Here is a 10,982-nt window from a genome sequence, read left to right as displayed (position 1 = left end):
ATTGCTTGATCGTAATCACCTCAATTTTGATGACGACCTTTATTCTTTAAGAAACAATTTCACTGGGAAAGTTCAAACGTATTTCCTCCATTTCCTATAATAAGTGAATATAGTCATCCACAACCATTATGCGTTTTTGAATAAAAGTCGCCAAAATAGTTGGGCATTTGTGAAACAATTTTGTTAGAAAAACGTCCAAACGTAGGACCGATGCCCAGTAAATGAATACCTACGACCGTTTGACTTTTGAATAATATTTTAAGTAGAAAAAATGTTGTAGATGTTTGTCTGCTCGTGCACACTGAATTCTTTATGCCGTTTTTATGTTATGCGTGGGATGGTGAGTCGTAAATAAAAAACCAAATAGGCACAAAAAACTTTATTAAACCTGCCACCACTGTGTAGAGTTATAAATGTTAACGATACACGGGGGGCTAAAATGTACGTATCTAATGGTATTAACAATATTCCAGTAGGTAGTTGCCAACGTCGTGCAGAATCCGCACGATATAATAAACATGCAAAAAGCAACTTGCGCTTTTCTAAACCGAATTTTAAAATATCCATGGTTAATTTTTCCAAAGTCAGTTGGTAACGTATCTTTCTCGTCGACGGCTGTATTATACACAGCTTCCATTTGAATAGTGTTCAAGTGTGCGTCTTGCAAAGTGAGCATTCTCATAAAAAATAGTGGAGGAAGAAGATAAACTAATGGACCGGTAAGCGCTCCTCCGAGCAAAGACATAACCAAGTCGAACCTTGGAACTGATTCTGCAAGTATAATAGAAAATACAGCTACGACACTCCTCATTATACACCTCTTGTAATTAAATTCTAAAAAAAGTGTAGTTAGTTAGAAAGTAGAGGGGGATGCTTGTTAAATTACCTCGTGGGATTCCAAAATAATCTTCAATGTGCTGATATAACGCACTATTCCCAATTGCTGACGATAACATAAGCTGAACCGCTACCAAAATCGCACAAAAATGTACTGTAATCGTGCTGGGGAGCATTTCTAAAATGCTTGGTCCTATTTCTGTACCAAAATGAACGTAAACGGCAAGGCATGTGATTGAAAAGAATCCAAGTGACACTAAACATTTTCAACGTATTTCTGCTAGCATGAAGAGAAACTTTTTACCAAAGAATCCTCCAAGAACGGCTTTACCAATTTCCATTTTATTCTGCATATCCACCAGTATCGTTAAAATTGTGGGATGAATGTCATACTGGAATGTTATAATTCCGTAACCGGACAGCAAGTTTTGCCAGACATATGGCTGGCTGTAATACGGCATAGTTCTGGCACTTGATGCGGTTCCATCATCCGAAATAATACTGAGAAATATTAAAATAAAAACAGACGACACTATACAAACTGAAACAGTACAGAGGCACCTAACGAAAGAAAAATTAATCTAACACTGCGTGTAGGTACTTGTTACGCACTTCATATCCTTTGGGCTCCCCAGCCACAGGAAGGGACACATAACCATCCCTATTATGATCATCCAGTAACAGAAAGACATATTAAATTCGTTGTTTGTCAAGTTCATTCCCACCAGCTGTAGATTTTGGGATGCTGCAAAGGAAACGGCACCGATTGAACACATCCGGATTACAAAGTAGGTACCTACCTAAAATCAAGTTTGGTATTCCAGCGCAAAGTATAGTCGCATCTAAAAGAAACGTCACGATCTTAGCCAATGTTTCCCCGTACGTTATTTCGGCAAGCGCAGAATAAGGGTAGCGGTTCTTCGACTGAATCCTGGGCTGAATCTCTTCGGCAATTATCCAACATTTTCCCAACAAAACTGCGGTGTACATTTGCAAACTGCACACAAAGATGACCAGCGGGATTCCTTTCCAGCCTGCAACTTTCTTTTGTAGTGGAGTACGCTTTAAAATTAACTCGCTTACCGCAGTCTATGACGGCTTTTGGTAAAGACACTATGGGAAACACGCCGAAAACGTCCACGATGCATATAATTGCAAACAGTAAGGATAAATTAGGGGTGGAAGATTCCGTTCTTTGCCTGTTTAGTAGTAGGGCTCGTTCGGAATTCTCCATGTTAATTATTTGTGTTCATTGATTATGCGGTATGCTCGTAGGTGCATGTAGCGCTTGCAACTGAATTGAAAGGTTTCCTATTTCCAGTAGGTACTTGTATTAAGTTTCGCAGATAGGTTACTGACACTAATTCAATGTTATACTTCGAAGGAAGAATGCGTGGAAACATTGATTATTTTTTTATTTCTAAATGCAATTGATTAAATACTCGAAGAAACCCTCACCCCTCAATGAAAGTGATGCGGTAAGAATTTTTCTAATGCTATTTCAGGCTTTAGCACTATTTTCTTTAATTCATTTAAATCTATTAACATTACATTATAGGGTTATCATTCACATAAACTGAGAAAGGCACAAAAGGGTAAGAAAATAACTCTCCAACGTCATACAAAGAATAGGATTGCACAAAAATATCAAAAACAACGAAAAAAGTTGAAATAGTATAGTATAGATCCTAGTGATAACAACGGTAACGGGAATGGATATATTATAACATTATAAACATTTAAACCAGAGGATGTGAAGGACGATGAGATTTTTGGAAAAGTTTAGTTACCCTCTACCCTTGTAGAGGCACTTCCGAATAAATGAGTTTCTACAAAAAACTGCACGCCAAATAAGTTTCAAAATTTAATCTCATATTCAGTTTAGCATTTGCGTGTAACGAGCGAGAGACCTCAGTACTGGAAAGATTGAAGTACACCTCGAAAAACAAGTGATAAGAATTCGATCAAAATAAACACTTCAGCAATTACAGTAATACGTGAGTTACCTACGTAAATAAATAATCGACAAATAACTAATAAAATTAAAGGGACATACAGGGGTAAATGTCAGAAAAACACGCCACGAAATATCAATATATCTAAAAAAATAAATAAAAAGGTCGATTCAACAATCTCCCGTTTCAATGTAAAATTACGTGTAAAAATAAACATAAAACTAATTTCGAAAAAAAAATTCAACGGGCTTATCTTTTGATCTCGTGGCTCAATCCTAAAAAGTAGTATAGTAAGGCCGATCCTGGCCACTTTACATTGAAAAGTGCCATATGATTGAAGTGTTAGCGTTTCAAGGTCAAAGTGGTGTTGAAGGTCAAAGTGGTATTGCGTAAGTGGGGGGGGGGGGGGATTTCAAGGTCGAGTGTTGAGAAGAAAGGGGTGTATTGTTTGTGTTCTTTGGAGGGGGGTGGTGGTGTCGGTTCAAGGCCGTTGGTAAGAGGGGGTGATGGCTGAGGTCATTGGATTTCAAGGTCGATTGGTGAAAACAAAGGGGTGTATTGTTTGTGTTCTTCGGAGGCTTCAAGGTCATGTGTGGGGATGTGTCTGTCTGAAAGAATGCGTGCCGATGCTGGCTCACTTGAAGGTCAAATCGATTTTGGGTCGAAGCTGAATGCGTGGCGATCCTGGCTCACTTTCAAGGTCGTATCGATGCATTGGTGTTCAAGGTCATGTGGGGGTGTGTCCGTCTGAAAGAATGCGTGCCGATGCTGGCTCACTTGAAGGTCATATCGATTTTGGGTCGAAGCTGAATGCGTGGTGATCCTGGCTCACTTTCAAGGTCGTATCGATCCTGGCCCACTTAGCATTGAAGAATATATGAATAAAGTGTTGGTGTTCAAGGTGAAATTGGTGTGGTGTTGCGTGGTCGTTTCAAGGTTTTTGGATTTCAAGGTCGATTGCTGAGAGTGTTAAGCGGGGTGTATTGTGTGTGATCAAATTGTTTTTCCTGAAGGCGATTGGATTTCAAGGTCGGACGCTGAGAACAAAGGGGGGTTTAATGTTTGTGTTCTTCTGGGGGATGGGGTGCCACTGGCGGTGCCAGTTCAGCGCTGAGAGTGTAAAAAATGGGTTGCGTAATTTTTCGGCTGCCGTCTCAAGATTGAGGGTAAAACGTAATTATTCTTCTTGCCGGCTTCGTATCTCAAAGGCCGAGAGCGCGCCGGGCGTCGAGAGAACAAAGGGTGTATTGTTTGTGGTCAAGGTCAAACGTGGTGCAATTCTTAGGCTATCGAGGGATGGTTTGCGACTTGGAGAGGGGGGGGTGTAATATAAGGTGCTTATTGGAATAGTCATTTGTCCATAATAATAATAATAATAATAATAATAATAATAATAGAGGAGATGTCAAGAGTAATTGTTCATCATCATCATCAGCAGCAGCAGCAGCGGCAGAAACGGAAAGCTGGTAAAGAAAATTAGAAAATTAAAGTGGGATGTGGAAATTTTGGGTTGTCGGCGCAGTATGGAAAAATTGATGTTGGGAGGCCTACTGGCGATTTGTGGTGAATATGTGGCGAACGGCTGTTGAATGCCTTCATCAAACCTTATTGGTATTACTATCTGATGCTGAGCATGAGGCGGTGTATGGACCTGAGACTTTTAGGGAACAGTGTCAAAACATTGCCCAAAGGTATGAGTTGGGGATTGAAATATGTAGACGCTTTTTAAATTATAAAATATCCGTTTATTGCCTTATGAACGGACTAAACGTGGCTCAGTTGGGTGAATACATCATATGGTGATGAAGAAAGTGACATTTGACGATAGTAACAATCGCGTGTATGTGCTGATCGCGTGGTCATGTGCATATAATGAAGCGCGAAAAGGGCCTTGGATAGATTTCGCTTTAGTAGGAAAATAGAGCAATTTTGTAAGATATTGTCTCTCGTCTTAGCAGAAAATCATCGATCATCGGTTTATCGCACTAGATTTCATGGTCAACATCAGACCGCAATATAATGGTATATATCGCACTGGATTTGAAGGCCACCATACAGCAATGTAATGGTTTATCGCACTCTAGATTTCAAGGTCATCAGTCAGCAATATAATGGTGGTAGAAAACGGTGCCTGGAATCAGTCGAATAGTGTTGACTAATCAGTTAAAATGGATCTTAATCGACTCAACAGTAGCACCTACTGCAAACCTTTCAAGAACGTCAAGGATATGAAGGTTGGTGAAAAGTATAAAGTGATTGGTATCGATCTAATCAATACCAAGTATGGCGATCGAATACTGATCGATACTGAGAACTTTAAGTGCATCCTTCCTTTGCGCTTTTATGAGTACTTCAAGAGCGACAACTGTCTGCAGATCTTCAAGGACTTCTTGTCCAGGGAAGAAGTCTTTATAACAAGCGCTGGAACGGCGGGGAAGACTACTAATTTAACATTTATGTAAAAAAGTTGTAAATGAGAGAGAGAGAGAGAGAGATAATAAATGTTGTTCACGAGAGAGAAATTGGGTCTCTTATTTAAATGCACATCCCACTCTCGAGATCATCTCAACGAAAAAAAAAAAAGGCTCCAAAATGTGGTGACGAGGATGAGGGCGACGATGACAACATCTATCGCGATATTGAAGATGTGTTAAACTATAAGTTTAACGTAAATTCTCACAATACAGTTTGCAAGGTGGAATTATTATACTATCGACCTACTTATTTTATGTATCACATATGTCAATAAACGTACTCTATTTGAGCATTTTTTTTTATTTGATGGAGGCAACTTCTTGCCACACTTCAACAATGTTGAGTCGGAAGCGGAAGTGTACGGATGGGAGTGGCTTGGTTAATAATCTCATAAACAAACTTCCAGTGGAACTACATATTCCTGGCTATCAGTATTGCGGACCTGGTACTAAATTAGATAAAAGACTAAAGCGAGGCGATCCCGGCATAAATCCCCTAGACGCTCAGTGTAAAGAGCTCGACATTTTTTTTAAATAAACAGCTTTCAAAATAAACAGGCTGTTCCCCCTGTTTGTTTACCTGTTTCCCTTGATCGCATCATCATGGATACTAAAGAGATGGCCTTGAAACGACGAATAGTTCAAGCGCGTAAAGTACAATCGTCACAAAGCGGATCGTTTTATTAAAGAAGTGGAGTTTGTACGAACGTATAAACCGCTAATTCAACCGCTATCCCAGATCGTTAAGAAAATCGAACCGCCGTTAAGGTCATATCGATTTTGGCTCACTCAAAGCTTAATGGGTGCCGATCCTGGTTGACTTTCAAGGCCATGCGGTGTTTGTCTGTCGAGTGTAGTTTCAAGTTTGAGAACAAAAATGTTGTATTGTTTTCGGGTGATCAAGGCGACTTAAGAATGGGTGTGGTTTAAACTAATATATAAGTGTTTGTTGTAATGGGTCTTTGCTCTGAATAATTCAATAATAGGCGAGATGTCAAGAGCCATTGTCCATCATCATCATCCACAGCAGCAGCACCGACATCATCTTTGCAATGCAATGGGGAAAAAAGAATTGACGAACTGTTACTGAAAATTAGAAAATTAAAGTGGGATGTTGAAATGCTGGGTTGTCAGCGGCTCAGCGCCGTATGAAAAAACTGATTTTGTAGTGATGCTTGGACGTATTCAAACTTTCATACAGTAGCAGTTAAGGCAAGGATTATTTCTTTGTGTGATGAGACAATGGCATAAATAAGACGATGATGGTTATTCTTGTGTATCAATTAAGACAATTTGTACTTATGTAAAGTTTGAGTATTAAAAAAGAATGTATAAAGGGTGCTTATTCATTTTGCCCTGACATTCTTCCTTTAGAACCAATTTGTACGTGGTATGATCAAACACGCTTATTTCTTGTGTAGGAATTGCGAGCGAGAGGGTTAAAAAAGTTTGGGGATTGGTGTTTAATGAACGCTCAATTTTTAAAACGAGTACACTGTACCTACGGTGAATAGACGTTCTGCTTGGTATCGCGCATTTGGTAAAAATAGAAAATTATCAGCTCGCATTATGTCGACTTGCGTATGCACTCATTTCATTGCACAGTGATATTCGCCGATTCGCGATGTGTTGTGGAAAATAATTTTGGTGTTTCTTTGTGATAATGATTAATTCGATTAGTATTCTCACTCGAACTCAGGTAGGTACGTAAATATTGCATTTAAAGTTATACCGTGAATGTTTGTGGCAGGTAAACTAAATTAATTAATATCAACAATCGCATTAAATAATCCATGTATTTTCTACGTAAAATTAGCTACATTACATTAATGTTTTACTTATTACTCGTAAGTACCTACCGAAGTACCTACTATTACAAATGTGAAATTAAATTTAAAAAGAAAAATTAGCTATTCTTTAAAAATTGCATGTAATTTATAATAAACTTCATGTCTCGATGCAGGTTTTCATCTTGAAGCCGTGGTGCAGCCAATTCCCGTTCTAAACGCTCCGTCTGGAGTTGGGAATTTCTTTGTCTGGCCTGGAAAATTGTCAGCATCTTCTCCAGACACCCCATTGATAACATCGCCAGCTCTTGGGGTGTGGACGGCTCGTGCCATCTGGGCGATTCATGAGATGGCGGCGGCGGTGGTGGTGGTGGCGCCTCTTCTCGGTCGATGGCTGCTGAAGACGGCGGCGAGACGTGTTCATAAAATTCTCTTAGTAATTGCATATCTTTTTCCCCCCTAGGCAACGGGGCACTGTAACAATAAGAGAAACAATATTAAAAATAGATTATATGTAGAATAAAAGTAACTTACTGAAAGTGATTGTTGCCGCCGTTATTTACAGGTAGCTGTAGTGGTAAATTTGGTTGTTGTTGAGCTGGATTATTTCTGTAACGTAACAATAAAATAAGTATTTCCACATAAACGGAGGTACAGTAATGAGTAAACTTACGGAAATTGATGCATGTCACCCATCGCGGATTGTGGATGTAAAGCTACCATTTCTGACGGCTGCGTTTGAGTATTTGCCTGGGGTAGCGGCGCAGGAATTATAATATGCTCCAATATTTGTACTGATGGATACGGGCTGTAAAACATATATGTATTAGAAATTTTATTTTTTCGTGAACAATAATTTGTACCTTAACTGTTGTTGGTGTTGTTGTTGCTGGCCATGTCTGGGATCTATCACCGGTGGTCTCATGTGAGATGGAGGAATCGTTGTAATTGGAGGAGCGTAAACATGATTGAAATTTCCCTCATATTCTTTTAGAAAATCTTCCAGTTCATTTGTGGTGGTGGTGGTGGTGGTAGCTATTGTTATATAAAAAATAAAATAATACAACATTAGTATCTATATGGATGGTGGAGAGCGAGAACTAAATTATTATACAAGTTTACAACTTACCTTTCCGGATGTCCTTCTTTATCTTCCGTGAGGAGGTTGATCACATCACCATCGGATAACTTTGTAGGTTTTTCTAAGGCGATCTTTAAGATTGAGCGTCCACCACCCCCACAGGCATTTATGTAAGGCTTCTTACTCGTTGCACTTTTCTTTAAAGTCAACTTGTTGTTGGCGCGTTTGGTTGAAGACATGACGATAACGTGCAGATTAACACTTGTGCTGCAAAATGACTATGACTACCCCTAGGTATATATGTGAAGGTTTTTGTTGGAGTTAGCAAAAGAGGGATTCTGAAATAACATCAAGGACGTTCTCACACACATATCAACCATTGTCCTGACACTTGCACGCTTTTGCAGGAAACGTATATTTCCATGGTGTTTGCAAAATTATAGTGTTAGCAAATGATACCCGTGGAACACCTGCAACCTTGAAGATTCCCAGAAGATAGCAAAGACAGCAGAGACCATTCTACACCTCAGTTTAACAATGATAATATTCTTTAATATACTTGGAAGATGAACTTATAAATGATTTTTAATCCGTGAGATCTCATATTGACGTGGTATCTGTAGGTATATCGCATTTCGTAAGATACGATAACGTATTTCCTGCCGCTCTTGGAATTTGTCGCAGCACCGTGTTTGCAAGCATCTCTTCTCGTTTCAAGGAACTATATAGGATAACAGTTTTAATTATAGGTAGAGGTGGAATCTGTTACAAGTTTAAGCAACAACATCGTTAATCTAACGCGAAATTAAATTAAATTATTGTAAAATAAATCTGATATTGTGCGACATATTTCAATAATCACTTCTAACATACGTTTATTAGAGAAGGCAATTACCAATCACCTTCATAATGAGGTAAATGAAAACCCGATAAGACTCGAAGCGAATTTAGCTCAACTTAAATGTTTTCGAGCGCAATTAAAAAATATCTCGATAAAAAAGGAGGGTTGTGGAATAAACGACATCATCGTGGATAAAAAAATCGGCCCCTACGTGCTCAGGCCTGATACACATTAGATTCTTGTTTCAAAGTCGTTTGATTACCGACGTCATTGTAAATTTCACTCATAAAGATCCTTTAGTTTTTCTAAAACAATCGTGCGACAGCATTGCGCGCAAAATTGGTGAGGCGCTAAAACGTTCAATGCTAAAGGTAAACGTAATTCTGGCATGTAATTTTATCCACCCGCAAGATCTCAATTTAGATTTGAAAACATTTCAAACCAGAAATGCTACAATTGATAGCCGTACCAATCTTAAAAAGTGGTACAAAGAGAACTTTTTTGATAAACTGCAAGCCAAATTTTCCGAACACCGGTCCGGGTGGTGTTTGATCGAGTTTTCTACCTCAAAATCAATATTATTAATTATACTCCTATCAGAGGTGGTTTTTCCGCATACATAAAAATGCCCTCGTTTATACTAGCTAAGAAGGCCGTTGTAAATGTGCGAAACAATGATAAGTTTTGTTTTCTATGATCAATAGTGGCTGCTTTATATCCTGTAACCAAAAACGCTGATAGGGCGAGTAGTTATCCTCATTTTGATGATAAGGATGCGGATGTGCAAAAGGACCGTTTCAGGAAAGGTTTCGATCACTACATATATAATACCGTGAAAACGTGTTTATTATTCTGTTGGAAATAAACAGCTATCAAGTCAAACAGCTTTCAAAATAAACAACTTTCAAATAAGAGCTTATTGAAAAACAGGCTGTTTCGCCTGTTTGTTTACCTGTTCCCTAAAAAAATTGCAAAGTATACTCTGGTCGCTCTACTTTTAGGGAATTAGGATAAAACAAATATAAAGAGTACATTTAGGCAAACTGTTTACCGAAACAATATTACTTTTTATGGTCTCGATTGCAAAATCCATATATTGAAAGCATTCACAGCGACAGTCGTAACATCCCGCACAAGTTCACTTCTACAACCGCCGCATTGTATAATAGTACGGTTCGGATAAAAAAAAATTATTAAAGTCCTCGTGTGAGATCGAAGGGACTTCAGCGCATTTTTGTGTAGCAGATCAGTATTCTATTAGCCACTTTGACTCAACCATCAATAAAAGATCTTGTCGTAGGCTACTACATTCACTTTGTCGGTACCCGCTTCCCACTTTCCGCGTGCACCCCCAGATGTCGCCAACCTCACATCATGTAGCCCTGTCCCTAAGGTTGACAAATTACACGGCCTTGTAGATACACGTACACCCGTTGTCTTTCTACAAGAGTTCTTCTACGCGCCCACATTTGCTGCCAGACAGCCAGCCAGCCAGCCAAAGTGAGATTAAAAGCTACTTTTTACAAATAAATTTGCAAAAATGCGCTAAAAATGCACGTGTTGCAGTGTAAGCAGGTTGCGGCCTGCGCGGTAAGGTGAAGGTTATACCTATACCATATGTGTTACCATAAGTGTTAAATTACGGTTATACTTAAGTTATAGCAGGATACAGCCAAAGGACGTTAATTCATAGTACAATGTGAGGGCTTCCCAGTGCAAACTGTGGATTGCTGCGTATATACGGCGTATCCCTCCGTATTTTTAACAAAAGGGCGTTGCGATGATCTCGAGAGTGGATGTGCATTTAAATAAGAGACCCAATTTCTCTCCCGTCAACAACATTTATTATTTCTCTCTCTCTCTCTCATTTACAACATGATAAGGATGCAGATGTGTCAACAGCTTTCAAAATAAACAACTTTCAAATATGAACTTATTGAAAAACAGGCTGTTCCCCCTGTTTGTTTACCTGTTCCCTTGATCGCATCATCGTGGATACTAAAGAGA

The 10,982-nt window shown here is 39.0% G+C and overlaps 2 protein-coding genes across 2 annotated transcripts; both read right to left on the bottom strand.

Annotated features, from left to right (window-relative positions):
* Window positions 1-382: 382 nt before the first annotated feature.
* On the bottom strand, window positions 383-7,865 carry LOC116182119 (amino acid transporter AVT1B-like). The gene is made up of 9 exons (XM_031502618.1): window positions 7,727-7,865; window positions 7,588-7,662; window positions 6,772-7,527; window positions 1,921-2,148; window positions 1,638-1,871; window positions 1,450-1,582; window positions 1,142-1,398; window positions 887-1,093; window positions 383-834 (listed from the first exon to the last, which is right to left on the bottom strand). The coding sequence occupies exons 4-9, from the start codon at window positions 2,069-2,071 to the stop codon at window positions 383-385; spliced, it is 1,434 nt and encodes a 477-aa protein (XP_031358478.1). The 5' UTR covers window positions 2,072-2,148; window positions 6,772-7,527; window positions 7,588-7,662; window positions 7,727-7,865.
* Window positions 7,866-7,867: 2 nt separating this feature from the next.
* On the bottom strand, window positions 7,868-8,885 carry LOC116182118. The gene is made up of 2 exons (XM_031502617.1): window positions 8,183-8,885; window positions 7,868-8,096 (listed from the first exon to the last, which is right to left on the bottom strand). The coding sequence occupies exons 1-2, from the start codon at window positions 8,371-8,373 to the stop codon at window positions 7,889-7,891; spliced, it is 399 nt and encodes a 132-aa protein (XP_031358477.1). The 5' UTR covers window positions 8,374-8,885; the 3' UTR covers window positions 7,868-7,888.
* Window positions 8,886-10,982: the final 2,097 nt, after the last annotated feature.

Source organism: Photinus pyralis, unplaced genomic scaffold (assembly GCF_008802855.1).
Source record: "Photinus pyralis isolate 1611_PpyrPB1 unplaced genomic scaffold, Ppyr1.3 Ppyr1.4_unclustered_Scaffold3742, whole genome shotgun sequence".
In the NCBI taxonomy this organism is placed as follows: Eukaryota; Metazoa; Arthropoda; class Insecta; order Coleoptera; family Lampyridae; genus Photinus; species Photinus pyralis.
This window is presented reverse-complemented; position numbering and strand designations above follow the sequence as displayed.

What these genes read in the sequence shown, in the direction of transcription:
- LOC116182118 (XM_031502617.1), bottom strand. Translation starts at nt 8,373, where the DNA reads ATGTCTTCAACCAAACGCGCCAACAACAAGTTGACTTTAAAGAAAAGT. An exon ending in AAAGAAGGACATCCGGAAAG is followed by an intron (nt 8,097 to 8,182) that starts GTAAGTTGTAAA and finishes TATTTTTTATAT; the next exon opens with AACAATAGCTACCACCACCA.
- LOC116182119 (XM_031502618.1), bottom strand. Translation starts at nt 2,071, where the DNA reads ATGGAGAATTCCGAACGAGCCCTACTACTAAACAGGCAAAGAACGGAA. An exon ending in AATACCAAACTTGATTTTAG is followed by an intron (nt 1,583 to 1,637) that starts GTAGGTACCTAC and finishes TTTCCTTTGCAG; the next exon opens with CATCCCAAAATCTACAGCTG. An exon ending in GGGAGCCCAAAGGATATGAA is followed by an intron (nt 1,399 to 1,449) that starts GTGCGTAACAAG and finishes TTCTTTCGTTAG; the next exon opens with GTGCCTCTGTACTGTTTCAG.